This window comes from Balaenoptera musculus, chromosome 18 (assembly GCF_009873245.2).
Source record: "Balaenoptera musculus isolate JJ_BM4_2016_0621 chromosome 18, mBalMus1.pri.v3, whole genome shotgun sequence".
NCBI lineage: Eukaryota > Metazoa > Chordata > Mammalia > Artiodactyla > Balaenopteridae > Balaenoptera > Balaenoptera musculus.
The window spans coordinates 9,913,251-9,935,184 of record NC_045802.1 but is presented as its reverse complement, the minus strand read 5'-3'; the positions used below and the strand labels follow the sequence as shown (position 1 = coordinate 9,935,184).

At 38.5% G+C, this 21,934-nt stretch overlaps 1 protein-coding gene across 4 annotated transcripts in view; it reads left to right on the top strand.

Moving 5' to 3' along the window:
• STARD13 (StAR related lipid transfer domain containing 13) overlaps nt 1–21,934 on the top strand; it is a 227,928-nt gene that overhangs the window by 46,373 nt on the left and 159,621 nt on the right. The window contains exon 1 of one of the 4 annotated variants that reach the window (XM_036832083.1): nt 3,896–4,170. The exons of the other annotated variants lie outside the window; for them this stretch is intronic. Within the exon in view, the coding sequence (XP_036687978.1) occupies nt 4,002–4,170 (169 nt within the window). The 5' untranslated portion in view covers nt 3,896–4,001. Of the gene's footprint in view, nt 1–3,895; nt 4,171–21,934 lie in introns of those variants that run through there. 4 annotated transcript variants of the gene reach the window in all.

Genomic DNA, 21,934 nt, shown 5'->3' with positions numbered 1-21,934 from the left:
ATTCCTGGCTTCTGTGAAAGCGCTCCTTGCTTTCTGCCATGTGTACACAAAATTCCATCGAGCGCTGATCTGGGATCATCTATCAGAAGACTTAAAAATTTTAAATACCAAAAGTTTTGTTTAGAGGTCAAATTTCAGAGTTTTGACTGTATTTGGAGTGTTTGCATTAGGAAGAAATGCCACGGAAGAGGCCAGGCAATACGCAGAGTTAGCCTTGAGGATGAGCAGAAAGCAGAGGACAGTCTACCCTTCGAAAAAGGAGTTGTTAAACAAAGAGGTGGTCAGGCTGCCTCTTCACTTCAGGATTGGGGAAGGGATGGGTGGGTCTCCAGTTCTTGGTCTTTGGTTACTCCAGAGAGGGCCCATGGTTCTCACTGGTTAGTTAAAGGCTCTGGGCTATGTACCTTACTCTAAAGACACCTCGATCTCAACCACCACAAGAATTTAGTCATCCTATACCTATATTTCCACCCCGCTATCACATACAATTAAATAGGATTAAGATGATTTTCAGTACATTCTTCTGAAAATTTGCTCCCTTATCCAATTTCCCCAGCACCATTTTAGTGCCACAGTTTTTCCTTCCCCGTCCTTCATGTGTAACAGTGGAAAGAGTTAAAATATCATCAGCTTGGAGATACACAGAGGCTCTACACTTGGTTGCTATATGACCTGGGACATTGCTTCACCTCTGGGAGTCTTAATTTCCTTTTCCACAAAATAGGATAGCACAAAGGGTTGCCGTGGAGATTAATTACACACATGAAATGTAGATAGCATAAGGCTTAGCACTCAGTAGGTGCCTAGCATTGTTAGCCACTCTCCCTTTTCCATTCCCCTGTTCATTGTTCTTGTTGGCTCCCAATATTCATCTGTTTATCCCATCCCTGAAATAGTCTGAGTGAAGATTCTTCTTGATGACCAAATTAGGAGAGAGGAAAAGTAGGTGAAAACTAAAAACTAGTACCATCCATTTTCCTCATTTTTGAAGGAACTGGAACGGAGGAAATCCAGCATCTTGGGTTTTCAGCACTCTCTCCCTCTCTCTGGTTCCTTTGGTCCTCACTCAACTCACCAGTCAAGAGCAAGAGCTCTCTCCATGAGATGCATGGAGGACATTTCAGCCCAGGGAAGATTGTCAGCAGTTTCTTGAATTTACATTTATAACAAGCAGAACAGAACTGCCCACCCAGCCGTGATTCTTCTAACACTGGGACCAAATGATGAAAAAAATTCACTGAAAGGGCTCAGATTTCATAGCAATACATTAGCATAAAACAAGGCAATAATGATGCTAATGAGAAAATAAGGTTACCTATCTGCTTTAAATATGGTATTTTGGACACAAAATGGCAAAACCATGGTGAGTAGTTGCATGGATTTATAGATACTACTACCTTAACCATAAAAAATAAGTTGGACAGGGAAGACAAATATATTGATACATGATCCTTCATAGATCCCTTTATTAAAAATCAAACTGATTTTTAGAAAAATTGGGCTTTACACTAAATTGTCTTTCTTTTAATTAGGAAATTCAAATTCTTCTTTTTTCTCCCTAATTTACATTCAATTCTTGTTCTTCATTGCCGTCTCCTATGAAATACTATGTTTCATGTTGTTGTATCTGCTTATATATATCAAAGAGTACATATTTATGATCTTGATGTTTTCAGAACAAAACACCTCAGGACTTTCAACATGTTCATGTATTCATTATTATGCAAAAAGGAGGCATGGTGATTTTTTTTTTTTTTTTAATAGTAACCTGGCCAGGATACAGTGCAGTGCTTCTCAGGAAGAATCATTCCATTTACTTTTAAAATGCAGCCAAGTCAGTGTTAAACTCCAGGGTTGGCACTGGGAATGGTCAGTCTTTCTTTAAGTGTTATCCACAGCTAAAAAGCAACTACATATCATTTCCTGCCTTTTCCTTCCCTTTGCTTGGTTTCCCAGCACATATGCAAAGTTCCCAAGTCCCATGATCCGCTCTTCTTTCTCTCTCTACTCTTCTACACTCTTCCATTGAAAAGTGATAACTGGCAGGTGTTTACGGCAGGGACGTCCCCAACACTGGACTATCAAACTGAAAGCATGTACACAAGGTGGCTGACATCAGCATCTCCATCAGATGGCAGCCAGTGCTGGATCTGAGCTTGGGGATTGGACCTCACAAGCATCTAATACTGCAGTGGAGTGCTAAGCCTGTCTGCCATTCATGCCCAGGCTTCTGGCATACCAGAGTCGCTAGATCTTAGATCCCTTTCACCATCCACAAAAAGATCCCCTGGAATAGAAAAACTCTGATCAAATCCTAAATAAAAATGAAAAAGGAACACCCCTTTCCTTTCCTGCATCAACACTGACTTGAAAACCTGACCCTTACTTACTCTTGCATAATTATCGGAAGAGGCTCACATTTGCCATGAGAGAGAGTACATTCCAGTGTAGGCCCTAGGGATCTTTATTAATGTGCTCATTTACCTAGTAAGATATTTACATGAAATGAGCTGCTTCTCAAAATTGCGAAGTTCCCACAGGGAAAGATGTTAGGACTGACCACCGTTAGCCACAGCAGCAAGAATCGAGGACCTAATTTAAGTCCTGTTGAACTTTCAATTGAAAGTTTTTCATTATTAGGATTCCAAATCCCAGGCCAGGCTATGTTTCAGTTTGAGACAACCAAATATAAGAACTTGGCCTTATGCCTCTTTTTCAAAGAACTTTATTCCCTCAGCCCCAGGTTCAGAATTTGATAACATGTTTTCTATGGACTTTTTTCCTCTTTACATCAAACAATATTAAAGAGAAAAAATAGGGGAAAAATGCTAATTACCCCTAAATGTATACTCGGATATGGCCAAGTGGAATTACTCACGTTTTCCTTAAACACACACTGGTCCCCGATCTCCACACATGTGGGCACAGACCCTCCTGCAAAGCCCTCCTCAGTCTCTGCCTGTCAGAATCCTACCCATTTTTTTAAAGCCCACCCAAACATCTCTTCCTCTGTGTGGCCTGCTCTCGTCACCCCAGTCAAAAATAATATTGCTTCCTCTAATATTGCTCTTGTGTCTTTCTTGAGGCCCTTTTCACATAAGGCCTGTGTTATATGCTTTTGCATAACTTCTCTATTGATCCCAAGCAGCTTGGCAACAGCAGCATTGCATGAATCTGCATCTTTACAATGATTCCTGGCAGTGTCTTAAATGTGAGAGGTACTTCAAAAGTACTTTACTTCTGGGTGACTAAAAATTGGAGAAGTGGAAAATTTAAAGGGGTAGATACTTAACAAATACACTTGTGCTCTTGCCTCTGCCAGTCTCATCTGTGAGAGCTCTCAACTTCCCATGCAGAGGGTCAGGGGCCTGGAGTGTATTTACTCAGGGCCTTAAAGCACTTGAAGTTCACTTTTCACTGGAAAAGCTTTATTTATTTCTTTGTAATGAAGGGTGGTAATTTATGCTAAGCTGTTTATGCTTATTTGAAGTAGTTTTTCATTTAAGTTGTTTCTCACATCCATCTTTTAGCTGCCTTGGAGAAGGCGAGTGTGCTTTCTCTAACCCTTACAACCAGAAAGATTGATTTCCTATGCCCAGGGCTTATTTTTCTTCTGCTGCCTTCCCTCTTCCCTCTCTCTTTTCCTTTGAACTCTTTCAGTGAGTGCTGCTTCTCAGGGCTTAGTCAGCTCAGAGGCAGGGCAGTACTCGCATTGGCTTCCCGCATTGTGTGGGGATCAGAGAGGCTGGACCTGCCTCTCTCCGGGGCTTGGGGCCGACTGTGGACCGTCCCATCTCCTGTCTTCCTCTGATTGGCTCTGCGAGGTCACGTGAGGCCGGGGGTTGGAATTCTGAGTTGTGGCTTTTGGCACTCCTTTTTCTTTTTAAAAATCGCTGGGTCTGCTGAGCTCTGCTGGGCTGGGTGCCTCGCTCTGTGACTGAGACTGAAGGCAGACGGAAACAGCCACAGGGCAGACTGAGGGCAAAAGAAAATCTGCCGGGATGTTCAGTCAGGGACCCAGGAACCCAGCTTCAGGTTGCTACTATCTAAATGCCATGACACCTGAGGGCCAGGAGATGTATTTGCGATTTGATCAGACTGCGAGACGCTCTCCTTACAGGATGAGCCGGATTCTAGCACGCCATCAGCTAGTGACTAAAATTCAACAAGGTGAGTCGCCGGTAGTGGAAGGCTGTTGCTAATTCTGATTTCTGTTGGCTCTCTTTCATGCTAACCCAGTTTTTAAAATTATTGTTTTCACTTTACAACATACGGATTTCTATGCGAAGCTGCGCATACCTTTCAGAAATAACTTCAGGCTGCAGTTTCAAGCAAACAGTGACAGCACTTAGCTGCCACATAACTCAACGTAAAGTCCACAAAAAAACTTCACGGTAGGACAGTGAATCATAAATTTCCAAGACTTATGTGTCTCTACAGAATAAATGAGACAGGTTTCCTCAGGATGTATTTTAGGAGCTTTTCATTTTTTAATGTGACAAGTTCCACACACTCTGTCACATTTAAAACTTGGACACTTGTTTATTTAATTAGGAGAGGGGGGGAAACTAACTTCCACCCTGCCTAGATTCTTTAGAACACTCTTAGTGACAGGAGAAAGTTAAAATTCTATTCTTAAGGGCCTTGGGCTGACAACCAGTGTCACATTCTCTGCCTATTTGTACGTTTATGTCAGCAGTTGCCACTGATTTGTTGATACTGTTTTTCTGGTAAAGGATAAGTGTCTGCTAATGTCAAAGCAAATCTTGTGACAGAAGCACCAGCTTTATAAGGCAGAGAGGAGAGGATATTGATTACAAGTTGCTACGTGTTCCTTTTTATTCTCAGGGGGAAAAAAAAATCACTAAAACTCATCATTCTCCAAAAATAGTTTAAAACATGCGCTTTATCTTAGGATAGGTTTGTAGAAAGTAGAAAGGTGAACATTCCTAAGAAACTTCTGGTGCCCATTTAAAAGACACACACACATACTACACATGTACAATAAGTTTATGAAGTTTATAACCACCCCCTCCCAGACTTCTAAATAACTAAATTATTATATTGGCGATACATAAGTTGACCAGGATATTCTAGAGCCATTATAAAAATACAATTTCCACTTAAATAAATGAGTTCAAGATTATATTGAATTTTAGAGGGGAAGTTGGGGTTTGTAATCATGAAAAATCTTATTGTAATGTTTCCAAAAGGAACAATATGTATTCTAGTGAGCAGCATTTGATGAGATTGTTTCCTTGGAAATTAGAATTTGTTTTTAAAGGTTCAGGAACTGGTTATGTGTGAAGGATACTGGTCCTACATACCGGTCTGATTTCAGGAAGGATATTATGTCATTCCACAAACTCTGTGTGCATGTCTTGATTGAATAGAAACAAAAGTAATTATTTCCCTGTGGCTTGATTTAAAAATACACTAGGCTGATAATAAAAACCAGCTCCATTTTAGTTTTAGAGATTTCTGACAATGGTGCTTTACCAGACGTCATCATCATTATGGACATAGGGGCTCAGTAAATGTTTGGTGATGATTTGTAGTCTGTACTCTAAATGTTCCTCAGCATGCTTATAAAGTGTATTATGTTAGAAACATTGCATACAAATAGTTTGAAATATCTTTGTAAATCTCCTTAGTTTGAAATATCTTTGTAAATCTCCTTAAATGAATTTGCAATGATTGATTTCATTAAAAATTATGTTCTTTCTGGAACGAAGATTATTTTTCCATTGAGGACTTGTATGAACACATGCATGATCATTGAAAATGTATTCTGTGTCTATGTTTCATTTTGCCTAATTAGAAAATTTGAGCATACTCACTTTTTTTTATACTGGGCAATGGAATGTTTGAAGCTAATGAATGCCTAAAAATTAAGTGACAGTTAGGATCATAGGGAAGCATGAAAGAATTCCAACAATCCAGTGATTAGGAACTCATTATTTGTTAATAATGAGTTAATAATACAATGCACGATTGTGTCGTAAGACACTGAAAAAGCAGAAGCAAAATGATTTTACTGGGTTTACTGTATGAGTAGATTGGTTTACTGTAATAGAGAATATTGATTGAGCATTTACAGTGTATCATGCACTGCTCAGAGCACTTTATATATATTCCAATTTATTTTATCCTCAAAAAATAAATTCTTGTAGGTAAGTACTGTTATTATACCCATTTTAAAGGTGAGAAAACAGAAGTACATAGAGTTCAAATAAACTCTCCAAAGTTACATAGTAGGAGCTGGTATTTGAATGTATCTTAGCTAGTGACCGTGGTCAATAATACTCCAAACCATTTTTTAGTTTTTATAATGAGTGTTAAACTACTGAACCTATGGTTGATTTCTGGATTATATAATATTTCAATCTTTTCTACTCAGGATACAGCAATGAACCATGTTACAGAATCACTGTGAGATTTCTGGTCAGGTCTTATTTCTCTAGTGGAAGCAAACTGCTATGTGTTTTACCTTCCTTGAGCAGTTAGTACCCAATAGTATACAATGTCAGGTTATTATACTAATGGCCCATAATCATTCAATTAAAGATTATCAAGTGCATATTAAATTAATAACACCAATATTTTTTGTAACTCACATATTGGTATCTTGAAATGACAGCCACATCATTAAGATTGTTTACTCTGCTATACATCTTTCAAGGAAGATTTAGCATTATGTTAATATAATTTGGGGGTCAACACTTATAGTCTTTCATGGCTGTTGGGAACAGTGCAAACAAGAGTAAGTTGCTCCCCAATGACCTCATTACAGTGAGATAATCGTTGAATGGCATAGACATGATTCAACAGCAGATCCACTCATGAGAGGGAAAAACAGGGAAGAGAAATAAAGGAATCTTTGATGATACATAGGATCAGAATTAGTTGCTCAAACCCAGGATGAATCTAAACTTGCTTCTCTTAGGGTATGCTCTAAAATACACATTCATCATTTCTCTAGCCATCTTCTTAGTTCTGGAGTTTTAAGTCCAGTGAAAAAGAGAAGTGATGTTTAAAATAGGGTGTTTTGCAGAGTGAAAGCTTATATCACACAAGTCATACTGCCCATGATCCTTGCCCCACAATCTTGCTGAATCAATGGGGAAATTGTTATAGGGAGAGAGAATGAAAATAGTAACGGTCCTTATTTCCCTTACCAGCAGGCTCTTGGAATGGACAAGAGGGAGGTTGCTGAGGAGGTGGAGGAAGAGTATGTTAGGCCATGGAAGGGGTGAATTGGGATCTTATGTCATTAGATGGTTATGATTTATTGGCTACATGTGCATCATGCTTAAAGTCTATACACACACATGTTACTCGGAAAATCCAAATTTAAGCAAATGTGTAAATGTGATTACTTGCTTTGTGAAAGAATTCATCATACTTTTAAACTTAAAAAAATATTGTAATGCTTTAAACAGCATGATATGGACCAGACTGCAATAAAGTCCATTGAACTATAGAAAAAAAGGGACAGGGATGCAGGCTCTATTTAGAAACTCTCTCATTCTTTTACCAGGCAAGTTTCAGAACTTCACTGAGCCTTCATTTCTTGATGAGAAAATGAGATGGTATGACTATTGTTCCCAAGGTCTTTCTGTAGTTGACTCAATAACTCCTTGAACAAGAGTGTGTAAAGCAGGGAAATTTAAACCTAAAGTAACAGAAGCCAAAAAGGAAACAGAGCAGCTGTCTAATGTGGAATAAATCAATGGCTTATAATTTTTCTACATCTTGTCAAGGAAATGGTAAGATGGAAATCAGATTTTAGTTCTACTTCTGATGCTAATTAATTGTGTGATCTGGGGCAAGTCACAACTTCTCTGGCCATTCTTTTCTTCTTCCATAAAACAAAGAGGTTGGATTAAATAAATGTGAAGTTCCCATCATCTCTAAAATTCTAGGATTCTGTGATCACAGGTTATTACTTTAAGAGAAAGATGATTCTTATTTACATTTTCCTTATTATGTCATTCAACATCTACCCGGACATACTTCTTTGATACCTGGTTAGTGCTCTCGTTATCCATTTAATAAGAACGTTAGGATGTCCGGTCTTGTGGACTATTTAAATGTCAGTACAACCTATATTTATAAAGAAACCTGTAAAAACCTTTCTTTATCAGGAGTCCTGGACTGTAAAATGGAGTTATTGCAATGCCTGGCCTATTGCAAGGACCGTAGGGATCTGAGAGTGTTAACGTAGGTGGATCCCCAAGCTCACAAAAGACCTCTTTTCTTGATAGTAAATGCAAAATATGGAAATTTCACTACTAGGAGAATTAGTGAAAATTGATCTTGCACATTCATTGACTTTTTACCTGACACTCTTTTTAGAGATAGCACTTGAGTTGAACTCAACTAGAGTGGAGTAAACTGCTTTTTTATGTTCGCAGGGAATGGAACTGGGCATTAGTGATGTATTCTCTCTCATTCCTCCATCAAGTCAAATGATATCTTGGGGATTTGCCCAACCTAAGTGGTGGCATTTCTCATCCCTGGTGTAGGAGACCTCCACCAACTGGGTAGCATCAGCCAAAATTAGACAACCTTTTGTTCTTTTGGAATTGCCTTTTCTCTATGCTTAGCATTCTCTTTCTCAGCTACGTTCAGAAATGGAGGATGAATACACTGGCAGAAAGAGAGAGGGAACACAGAAAACAGGGTAAGCATGCATCAGTCATGTGTTGCTCAAGTTCTTTAAAAAAAAAAAAAAACTGTCACAAATTCACATTTCATGAATCAGAGCCTCTTTCTATTCAGTGCTGGTGACTGTACACAAAGTACATCACTATACACAAAGGATACTGTTTAACCAGAAGTTACAGGAAAATCTGTTAAGTGAATTAAGTCAACTAACTTTGAATAACATTTTAAAAATCATCACATAGTAAAAATATGAGCAGTCAAGAAATAAGTACTAGAAAGAAATTAGCAAAGAGCAATATGCTTATACACATATAAAACTTGAGAGTTTAACTTTCATAGCTGCACTTCACGGCTTTTATTAGTTCTGAATTTATAAACACCCATCCCAGATGCAGGCAATTGCCAAATCTGGATTTTGTGACATTAGTTTAAGTGAATAGAGATTCATTTTTTTCTCGTATCTTCCCCCCCACTATAATCAGTGCTTTAATTCTTAGTAAATTTGGGACACTGGTCAACTTTTATAAAACAGGATTCCCCATTTCCCTAACAACCTAATCATGGCCGATTTAGAAGCACAAGTTAGAAAAAAAAATCACCACTAGTGGTCTGAGCAATATCAATTGGTGGCCCAGACAAATTTAGAAAGAGAGAAAATGACAAGTGGGTTTTAGTAAACTTCCTGTATAAAGGAAAATAAATGGAAATTTAGTGAAGACATATCATGAAGAGGGATGTGCTCTGTCTCTACATTTCATTAGCTATGAGACCGAGGTGCTGAGACTAGGGAAGAAGACATAAGAAGACAACCATGCATTTTGCACACCAGATATTTGAATGAAATGAGGATCACGTAATAATCATTTTCTATCTCCTCGGGCAATCTGAATATGATTTTGGTATGGGTAAAGACATTACGTATTAATTTACATTCTACCTCATTACCTAAAGGATTTGAGGTAGTTTAGAGAAGAAGATACAACTCAGTTAAAAAAAGATAAATCTGGTGAAAAGAAAAATGTAGGTCAATTAATAAGATAAAACTAGGAAGAGATATTATATAAAAATTTACAATGTAAGGCCCTGAATAATTATTAAAAGCAGGCTGCAGATTTAGCTTGAGCCTTCCTAATCTAAGAAAAGAGGAAAACGTGATCAGGGAAGATTTGCCATGTCCATAAGGTAAAAACATACCAGCACAACTTTCCCTGGGACTTGATATTTGGGAGAATTTTCTCCTAAGGATTTGATATACAAGAGCAGTTTCTCATAAAAAATCCCATAAAAAGACTACAAACCATAGTGGATGGTGCTTTTAAACATTCCTATAGTGAAATCAATAGCAAATCTCTTATAGCATCCTGCAGTGGAAGTGGGGGCATAACAACAAATTATAATTCAGTAAAAATATTCGAGGATGGGATGGACGGATCAAAACAAGGAGGTTCTGTAGGTAATCCTCTGATTCTCTGGCTTAATCTAGAAATAGCATGGAAACTGTCTAGAGACAATTTCTCTATGTCTCATTCTCAGAACTCTAGTTACATGGATGGATGGATGGATGGACAGATAGATAGATAGATAGGCAGGAGGAAAATATGTCTGTGGTTAAGTAATTTGGGGAAATACTGCATCCTCCTTCTCTTCTTGGAAATTCACATTTATAAAAGGCTCAGAGAAATCCTGCAGAAAGTAATTTAACTTTGTTTAAACTGGCATATTTCCATATTTCATCATGAAACCATTTTATACTGGATACCAGGAAGTGACATCATGTAAAATCAATGTTCCCTGGGGAACACATTTTGGAAAGTCTGGTTTAGGCAAGTGGAGGGCTGCTGGTGGTCCATTCAGATAATTCTCTTTGAACATATTTCTTGAATGAATTGATAATTTGAGATTGTATCTTATAAAGTAACATTGCAAGTATTCTGTTTTCAAATAAGGCCAGCTCCGTATACTTTAAAAATCAACTGGGTTAAGGCAGGATGGATATCTTTTATGAAAATTAACAACCAAAGGAAGATCCTAACCTGATTAAGTGCCCCCTGCACATTTGCCCATCAGAAAACTGAAGGAGTAGGTATATGGGCAGAGTTAATCATTATAATAAAAAGAATACAATCTTCAAGTAACCCTACAAGATAGGTACTGCTGGGCCAGGAGGAAGAAGTGATTACTTTTTAGCTCTGGATCTACGATAAAGCCAAAGTCCTAGTTGAGTTCCAAAGGGGTCGGAAGTTACAGCAGCTAATTCAGAATATTCCATTACTGCTGGAAAGTGTAGTCACAGCCCCATAGGAAAGAAACAGGAAACTCTTTAGGAATCTCAACTTCTCCCTGGCTCTAGGTGATGGGAGAGGTGGACTCCTGGAAGCTCAAACTTTGATGGGTGGCTCAGAGTCAGTTTCTGACTTGAAGGGCCAAACGTATCCTTGGTTACATAAAGTCTCCCTCAGAACGACAGAATAAAGTGAACTGATAGATAATAGGTCATTTTTATTAGTAAAATCTGTTTGGTCTAGTTGTATAAGCAACTTACCAAGTTTCCCATGAAGACTACAAATATTCTTAAGGTATTTTTCCTCCTGCTGGCAAAGAGATAACAAGTTAGCATTTGCATTATGACTGATGCTTTTTGAGAGAAATCCACAGAATATCAAAAAGCTGCAACAGAATGCATGGAGAATTAGCCATACCGTGTAGCCCAAATCCCCATGTTGTAAAGTCACACAGGGCCAGAGCAATCACTGTAGAATGGTGCAGTCTAGGGAAGGGCAGACACACAGATTACTGTGAAAATTTATACACTATTGTTTGAAAAGACATGAATTCTCTTTTTTAGAGAAGCTTAGGATCAAAAGGAATTTAAATGGAATGGTTGGAAAATAACTTAAAATTACAGAACATGCTAATGCTGTTAGAAAAAGGAAATCAATAGAAATAAATCCGAAATGTCTGGCTAGACTCTCAAATGACTTCCCTCACAAGTCATAGGAATCCTGATAATTTTAAAGGTCTGACAGAGGCAGAGCTGATTAAAATACCAATGATTTGCATTGCCTTGTCTCTAACATTCCGATAAAACACTAGGGTGAAACAGTGTAGAGGAGAGAGTGGAGATTGTAAAGGGACTCAGCAGTCACCCAGTAACTAATTTACATATCAGTATCTTGAGCTGAAGAAGGCATTCTCTTCCTGCATTCCAAGTCTCCTCTTCGTGGTGATTTTGAAAATCATGCATATGGATGACAAGAACCTTGGATTAGTAGTCAATCTCTATAAGTGAACAGTAGCATTTCACGTGCATTTGTATTCACCAAATGACACACTGGAAAAAAATACGATAGTCATAAAATCATATTTTCCTCTGAAGGTTTTACTACCTCCAAATTATTTATAATATTTAAAATTACTGTAAGAAATAAGAATTTACAATTCCAATGACAATGATATTCCAACCATTCTCACCTAAATAAGACTAGAGTTCTTAGTAGAGGAATTTAAATCTCTCCGGAATGCTTTGAAGGACACAATACATTTCCTGCTAAATGCATTTCTCAAAATAGAGAATGAAATCCGTTGCAAGGTATAACTTGGAGGACCATGTGTTGTGTATAATAATTTCTTACTAATCAAATCGCCTTCACTGCTACATTGATGTCTTTGGATAGGAGAGTCTGCTACCACCCTTTCCCTGCACTTTCCTATTTTCACTATTAGTATTCCTTTCTCTCTGCTGTGCTTTTAGGAGGAAGGTCTAAGGCAGATAAAGCTGCTTAGATGTTTTTATTACTGGCTTCCTAGAAGAAGGAGGGGAAAAAAACTTGGCCAGAAAGAAGGGAAATCAGTCTTGCAGGATATCTTGAAGAAGACCGCAAAAGAATTTCAGTGACTGAGTTTATTATCTGTTGGTCCCAATACTAAGTGTGATGTAATTCCACATTTGAATTCTTATGTATTATACTGGCCAGGGCAGCCAATCCATTGGAATTGCTTGGAACAGTTCATGAAATGTAGCACAAAGCATTAGAGAGATGGGCATTTGTTTCTTGCCTTCTTCTAGGACAATCTTCCAGGGGTTATTCTGTTGATGGGATGATGAAATCTGTATTCTTCGGGGCAAGTAATTGAAACATGTTGATTGAATTTCAAGAAACACTTTCTGCTCTTGATCGTGGCATCAAGAATGTCCTAGGGACACTGTTCATTTAACCTAAACTTTAAACTTTCTACACCTACTACTGAAACAATTGGAGGCCTTTGGAGTCATGCAGCTTGAGTTTAAACTTCAGCTCTATATCTCCCTAGCAGAGTGACCTTGGCCAAGTTACTTAACATTTCTAAGCTTCATTTCTTCTGCGGGCAAAAAGGAGCTAGTAATAGCCACTATCTCATAGTTATTGCAATAAATGAGAGAATGCAGTTAAACACAGAACACAGTGCCTGGCACATACTAAGTGCTCAATATAAGAAAATATATCAATATTTATATTAAACAAACATCCATGTACATAGGGCCCTTCACGGTATTGTATCAGCAAACGAAGAGTAAATTATGTACTATATACCAAGTTTACTAAGGCAGGCATACCTCTCGCCACATTTCCTGTGTCCTCAAAAAGTATCCACCACAAAACCTGAAACAAAAGGTGGGGTTTTTTGCTGTTGCTGTTGTTCTTTTGTTTTTTATCTTAAGCTGTAATGAAAACCATTGTCGTTCCCAAGTGTGGTTTCGTGGGCACAGCAGTTATTCTTAGTTGCTCTAAACTGACCTAAAGTGATGGGTTTAGGCCACATTTCAACTCATAAAGATAAATAGCAAAGACTGTTGACCCCCACCTTCTGCCAATAAAATAGGCAGGAAATGTTCCCGGCTCTGGGAATGACTTGCTGGTAAACTGTAAAGCTGAGAGAGGGCAGCAGTGCTCGAGGAAAGGGGGCTGTGCTCTCAGTAGGCTGGAGTGAAAGGCCAGGGAGGCTATCAGTGTGTGAGGGTGGGAGCAAGGCCCTAGACCAGCCTCATTAGCCAGTAATAGAGGGTTATGTCTATATATCTGATGGTTTTTATCTATAATGTCTGAGTTCCCCTCTCAACATGTTGTGATTTTTCTAAACTGAGAACTTAACTTTGAGATTTTTCTTAGTTTTGTAGAAACTTTCCAGTATTACAGTGGTCTTTGCTTAGAGGAGTTCATAGAAAAGAAATGCTGTAAAATGTAGATAAACTTTGTAATGATCAGTTGGCAATTTAAAAACTAAGCTCTCTGTTTCTCGAACTAATTCAAGCAAATTATTTAAGAAGCTTTCATTGCCCATTTCCTCTAAGGATTTCATTCCTTTTCATTCAAGAATATTCTTCATATTGTTGAATTCCTCCACTGTGAACGACTGCATATGGATATGAAATTAACATTTGTTGAAATTTGTCCTTCGAGTTGAATGGACTAAATCAACGTGGATTCTTTTGCTTCATTTATTTATGGAATATATGTAGTCTTAGGTCCTCCTCCATTTTGGTGCCCCCCAACCAACAAAGAGTAGAAACATTAGTTAGTCCAGTCTTTTTATATCATAACATAAATGTTAATCTTGAACTTAGTAAAAGCCTTGTTTTATAAGATAAAATATTTGATGTCTGCGTATGGCATCCTGGAAACCCTGAAAAGCTATTATAACGGTAATGCCTTCACTGGTAGAATGTGTGACATTTTGTGGAGCAACTCCATATGGATTATCTGTTTGAATATGAGTGTAAGATAGCACTGATCATCTTGGATTAAGAAGCTGTGTTCCCTAGAATCTTTCAGAGACCTGACAAATGCATATGCAAGCTTTCCTACTTTGAGACGTTTCTAATCTCCGTTCCCTAAGTTGTTCCTTTGGAAGTAGATTTTCACTTGGTTTTGCTGTATGGAAAAGTACATTTCCCTGAGTGGACTCTATAGATAAGTATAGGCTCACTTGATCGAATAAGGAAACTTGGCAGTGAGCAATACGGTTGTCAAACATTAACTAACTGGTAGAGTAGAGATGGTTTCAGAGTCCAGCTTTTTCCTTTCCCCCTTCCACGTAGAGTAAAATTACTTCTTCACCTCCAGCTTTACAGTTCAATTTCTGATGGAGCCATTCTATTTCTGTTTCACGTGAGGCTTCTCCTCTCACTTTTGTGTCCATCTCCCATCGTTGGTCACTGGTCACTTGAGCAGAACTGGCCCTGGACACTGTAGCTTCTGTTCTCTGAAGCCTGGTGCTTTGTTCTGTAAGGCAGGAATGACGTGGAATTGAGACAGGTTCTTTTCAGCTCTTAACTGTCAGTCATGCTTCCTCCTGGCTGCTGGAGTCTATGCAGCTGTGTCCAGAGGTACAGGCGAGCCATACCTCCTGGACTGGGGCAGAACTTTTCCACTGGGTCACCCAAGTGAAAAGAAGAGTGAAAGTTGGGGTTTGTCATGGAGAGGCAAAATAATGTATCAACATTTCTGTGCATTTAGATCAAATATTTGGGTCTGGGGTTGATGATTTGACTTTTTATCAATTTTATGCCACAAATTTTAGCTCTTGAAAAGTTTACAAGATTTTTAAAACACTGACAGTATACTTACACCTGCTCTTATTGAGGGCTCCCTATTATGTACCAGGGACTGTTTTTGGCACTGCATTTATTGCTTTTTTATTTAATTTTCATGAAGACTTGAGAGTTAAATTTACTCATCTGGAAAATAAACATAGTAAGGCCTAACACTGAAGGCCTTATGATGTTCATTTTCCAGATGAGTAAACAAAGACTCAGAATGTTAAATAACTTTCCCAAAGTCCTCCAGCAAGTAGGTGGCAGAGCTGGACTTTGAACTCAAGTCTGTGATTCAGAAGCCTATGTCAACTTACCACTGACAACACCAGGACCCTCATAATTATGTAAGCATGTCTACCTTGAATCCAAGCAGGGTGTTTTGTTTTTTTTCATCACTTTGGACCTTCTCAGCCCTCCCCCTTCCCCTCCACCAGTCCCTCAAGTTATTGGAGGACTTTACCTCCAAAACCAGCAGCAATTCCTCGTGATCATCCTATATACTAACTACCCTCCCACCCCTCTCTTGAGGGTTGGCTACTCTTCATCAAGGGCGCTCTATCCAAAGTAAACAACACGGCAGCAGCATTTGGCCTTTGGTAAGGAGTCTAGCAAGGTTAGGTAGGAATAAGCATAACAGAGGGAAAGAACGAATTCCTCCACCCCCAACCTCCTTTCCCTACTTCCGACCCTGCAAAATGCCGCCCTTCTTCCTAGAAGGTGCTGGGGGTCAATGTCCATACTCCCTCCGGTTTCCCCAGGGCTCTTAGGGCCCCGGAGCTCAGCGGCTCATGTGATCTTCACCGTGGGCCTTTGCAAGTGAGAATTGAGATGGGAATTAGGTCAGACCTGTGGTGTTCTCTGGACTCTGGATCTTGAACTCATCAGTTCTATAGTGGAAGGAAAGCATGTGTTAAGCCAGGGTCTCCATTTGCGGAGAGAAGCCCTGGATAGAGCTTTTTTTTTTTTCCAGATTTTGCAGTTTTGACCTCAGTCACGGCTGAGGCCTGCAGACCAGAATAGTCGCAGTTGTGCTCTGCCCTTGTACTGCACTTGTAGCTGGAGAACAGTAGTCAGTCAGAAGAAAATATCAATGTTCTGCCAACTTCTGCTGTTTGTGCAATTTTGCCAGAAGCAAAAACAGGATCGAAAATAATAAACAGACCTCCTCCCTTGTTGCATGACTATTTACATAAAGAGATTGATGAACTGACTGTGCTTGTGTGAGTGCTCAGGGAAGGGAGTTTTTAAGGAGAAAAGGTTAATTCTTTGGTAGTTGACTGGGATTTGAGCTTTCCCCAAATAATTGGGTTTTTAAAGAGATAACTCATAGTATATATAGTGCTGCTTCTTCAATACAAGCAGCCTAAATCATGGATAAAACAACCAGACACATGAATTACGTGCAGCTGTAAAACTTTGCAGGGGAAATGAATCTTGAACACAAAGGGCCAATGTGAGTCTTAAGTAGAATAATGATGTTTCCAGTGGAAAGAGAAACCAAGCTTGGGGGACTGGAAGGCAGGAGGCCTGGTTCTAGGACACCTTTGTGTCCTAGATTACCCTGAGGTCATCGAGGTGACCATGTAACCTGGTGACCATGCATGCTTTTATTTAACCTCTTGGTGCCTCAGTTTCTTCATCTATCAAATGGGAATAATACCAGCTCCTGCTATTCAGTGATATTATCAAAAGAAAAAAGAATCGATGTGAAATTAATTCAGATAGAAGGTGTCATCCTCAGTTCTGTCGTGGCTAAGTGATGTCAGGGTACCTGTTAGGGACCTCTGGGCCTGAACACAGGAGCCATACAAAGCAAGCCCCAGCTCTTTAGTCCTCAGTTGGACACAAAACATCACCACATTTGCTTCTCTTCCTTGAATAATAATTTATATCACCCCTCATGGATATGGGAATAATGTGCCACTCTGTGGTCTTGTTTTGTTTTTAGTTGGTTCCCAAATAGACAAAGTATCCTAATTCTTACCTTTATTTTGTATTTTCTTTTTATGTATTTGATATACTATGAGGGAATCTATGTAATTAATTAGGCTCATTTTAAACTCCACTTTTCCCTCTTATTTTTCTGCTATTCTGAGGTGTCGATAATTTTACTTTGTATTTTTTACTCAGCTAATGAATTTTGTTTCACCCTTAATGAATAATTTACCATAGCCAACACTTGAAAGCAACGAAAATGTCCATTATTCATTAAGGGTGAAACAAGACTTAGGAAGTCTTCAGAGCCTTGATTTATGAGAGAAAGACTCTCTCAGACAACTTTCCTTTGGCTTTGGGAGGCTGTGCATTTTCTAAAACTTGTAGTTTGCAGATGCAATGTGCATTGAATGAAAACATGGGCTTTGGTGTTCTCTGGACCGGGGTTCAAATCCTAATTCCAGCGTGGATTGGCTGTGTGATCTTGAGCAAGTTCTATGAACTTTGTAAGCCTGTTTCCTCATTTAAAGTGGGAAGAAAAATAATAATGTCCACGGCCTGGAATGAAGTGTTGTCACACATGCAAAGTATTTATTGCAGAACCAAGCACTTACTCAGGGCTCAACATACATTCATCTGAAAAGGAAACAGAAAGGACACTAATAACCAGCAACATGGTCCATTACACTGTGGACTAACTCCTTGCGGAGAAGATAAAAAATACCCAACTTTGGACAAATAATAAAGTGGAAGCTAAGGAAGGGCCCTATTGTAGTGGATCTGAAATTAGAATGTCTCAAGTTTCCTCAGAGAAGAAAATGTATAACTAGTGCAGCTAGGAAACTGTGCAATTTTAAACAAGGATTTTCCTAATCAAATGGAATTTACCTCTGAAAGCAGATAACTGTCAAACTCTGAGTATAATAGAAAGTATTTTTAGTCCTTAAAAATTACTCTTTAGGCTTAAAAGTTACTCATTAGACTACCCCGTAAGTCCAGAATATGAACCTTAACTCTGGCAGGAAGTTGATGGAAACATATCTAACTCTTAATATTTCAAGTCTGACTTCCCCAAATGAAGCACATCTGCCTTAGCAGTGCAGTCAGTTGGGACCTAATCACACATCCTCTGAACTACTCTCATAAGATGTGAGATAAGCCCAGAGGAAGTACATTATTCCGCCTTCACCCCACCCTCAAGTGTGCAGCCTGCTCTAAAGCCTAGAAGCAAAGAGACAGCACAAGGAGCAGAAAAAGATATCTTTAAAGCCTAGAATCCCCTTGGCTTCTTTTCAAAGACAGTCTTTTAAGTCTTCTGTTTTTACTAAGTTTTGATAAACTCGAAACATTGAATCTTAACTTTGTTGTAACCCACTCAGCCAGCTTACAGAAAATGAAGTGCATTCATTCATTGTCTTTCCATTTTTGCATGAAGGGACACAGTCATTCATTCACTCACTCACTCACAAAGTCACTTCTTGAATACCTACTCTGTGCCAAGTGCAGGTGTTATGATATAACAACACATTAAAACAAAATCCACACCACTGTTTAATGGGGGCTTTAAACACATGCCACAGAGTGTTAAAGGTGCGGAGATGGCATCCGTGCAGGGGGAGTGGAGGCACAATGGCCAGAGTCTGGTTCTGGCTTTAGCTATTATTTTGTCGTTGTTCTCATGTTTTGGTGTTTCATTGCTTCAGCTTCCAGTCTTTTAGCAGAAGGCATCCATGCCTGGTATTACTGGGGGTAGTTCTTACTAAGTGTCGGGGAATCCCGGAGTTAAGACTTCATCCATTTTTGCCCCATCATTTCACCATGTGTCTTCCTTAGAATCTGAATAACTCATATCCCGTCATCCAAGAGCATGGAACGCTCTCCCTCTGGTGAAAAGTGCATTGCTGATCTCCTCTGTTCTCAAAAAGTCAGGGCACATCATTTACAGAGAGCTTACCTCTCTGCTAACACTGCTACACTAGCATTTGTGCTCCCCCTGGAAGGATTAGGATGGTGGTGAATTTCTCATGAAATCAGCTTTAGTAACTTAGCAATAATTAACAGAAATATTTAAGAAAGGCCACATTTTAGGAATGAATATCGCCTCTTCTGCATCAGTTACACTAGTGGAGAATCCAACCTAGTCAATATTTCAACAAATAATTGTTCAAAGTCGATTGCAAGATCTTTGCTGCTGTTGAGTATGATGGAAAATTGTATAAAACATGATCACTGCCCTCAAGGAGATTACAATTAAGTGAGGTAAGACATATAAACTATCATTAATACCAGCAGTTCAAGAGAGTGCATGGTTCGATGACTAACGGATTATCAAAACATAGGTATTCATAAGAAGAGTGCATTGTCAGCAGGGCAGTAAGGTAAGGAAAAAAGGTTCTTGGGCCTGAGCTATGGAAAGTGACTGTGTTTCCACTGGGCAAAAGTCAGAGGAACTTATTCTAAGTAGGACAACAGAATGAATTGAAAAGTATAATTTAAGTAATTAAGAATGTAGTCCATCCTACCGTATTGCACAGGGAGCTATATTCAATATCTTGTAATAAACCATAATGTAAAAGAATATGAAAAAAATATATATATACGTATAACTAAATCACTTTGCTGCACACCAGAAGCTGCACACAACATTGTAAATCAACTATATTTTAATTAAAAAAAAAAAAAAAGAATGTACTCCAAATCTGGTGTAGGAAGTGAGATGATAAGGTTGAAAAAGGAGTCTGAGGCCAGACTGCAGTGAATTTGAAAAATTTTTGGTAGGTAATGGGGAGCTACTGAGGGAATTTGAGTAGAGAAGTAATTGGATGAAAACAGTAGTTTAAAAAGATGAGTAAGTGAATATGGGTTTGAAGTGGTCAGAATGAAAGTAGAGAGAGAGTAATAATCAAGGAACATGTGTTTTGTCCAGGCCCTGTCTAAACGTGATAAATGATTGTCTCATTTAATCCTCATAATAGTAGGTACTGTTGGTGTTCCCATTTTAAAAGCTAAAAAATTGAGGCCTAGAGAGGTTAAAGTTACTTGTTCAAGTTAAACCCAAATAACTAGCAGGACTTGAACCCAGGGCTATCTGACTCTAAGTCTATCTTCTTCCACAGCTCAAGGGTTCCCCTTATAGTTTAGTTTTTATTGTTACAGTGACTACCCAGAAAAATATCCCGAGTGATGAGGATTTTAACTGTGGCAATAAAGAAATGATAAACCTAGGATTTAGCTCCATAACTTTTCAGAATGGTAAAATATTTATATTCTTTTAAAACTTTAATGTTCCCAATTACTAATTTATCTCTTCATTCATTTGAATTTATTACTGTACCTTCTACTAGAGATTTTCATTCTACTTGGAGACACCTATCTGGTGATTGTGTTATCGGTAATTCTTGCTCAGTAAATTCTGGGTCAACTTACAACAGAAGTTTCCCTGGATTTTAATTAAATTACTTGATGGAACTATACATGTTTTCTTTCTGCTTTAGCCATGAGCCCTTTAAAAATTTATTGGTAAGGAATAAATAAAATTAAATACTAATGTAAAATGAATTTAATATGTGTGGTAAGGAGATTTAAATTTTAAACCCCTAGACATTACAAATTGGCTTGATGATTTCATTTTTCAAAGAAAGGCTTTTCTAAGAGTATTATGTACCTAAATACAAATAAAATTTAGTTTCCTGATTCTGGAAATGTGAATAAACCAAAACACTAGTCATATTGGGCCAATTGGCTGAAATAGTTTGAAACCAGGAGATTAATTTGTAGAGAAACCCAATGAACAAATGTCTCTATAGGACATGCGATCTTGTTGTTTATACCAAATTCTTAAGCAGCCAGTCATTATTTTATCAAAAAAGAGAATTTCAAATATGAACTGTTCCAGAAGTAATTTAAAGTTGTTTAAATATTTTATGAAGTATGAAATCACACATATTTGCCTCAGGCAGGCTCCCCACTGGTATTGAATAAAAAATACTCATATAGTTTTTTTATAAGAGCTATTAATATAAAGTTTTACTTCTCTGCCTGAATTGTAGTTCATATTCTGAATCTAGCTGCAGGTTAAATCCCAGTTAAATGAGGTGCCTAAAGAGCCCCCAGGGGACAGAGTTTGTATGCTCACTCGGATAATGTGCAAATGATACTGAATTTTCTACTGTGCTCTAAAGCACACATTCTATTTTCTCAACACACTCTGGTCTCTTGACTCCTATTTAGAAAACAACTTATCACTATTTCCCTCAAATCCAGTGTACTTTTATCTTTCTCTATCAAGATTGCTTTCTCTACACATCAAGATGGGCAAAGGTCATGGTGAGTCAGGCAAAGTCTCTCTTCTTAGAAGGTCATGGCCACACTTATTCCCATGACCTCTCCCAAGAAGCAAAAACTAGAGGTCACTGCCCAAACTCTGGGTCAATGCCAGCTTATTCTCTAGGACAGGCTGTTCCTGACCCAATAACCAGGTCCCGAAGGTTCATGGCTTCCCAAGGGAGTATCCTTCTTTCAAGGTTCACACTTAGTATTCTTGTCTGATAGTTATATGTAAATCTAGTTCTCCCTTTCTTGCTGATCAAGTTGCTCTGTACATGGGTGGCATGAGAGAAATCATAACATCTGTAACTTCTGTGTATCAAGATAGACTTCTAGATAGCACTGGCAAAATGTCTGACCTTAAGCTCCTCACCATGCCCAATGGCAGACTCATTCTCTGACTGTTTCTGTTGTAAGCCCCAGCTGAGC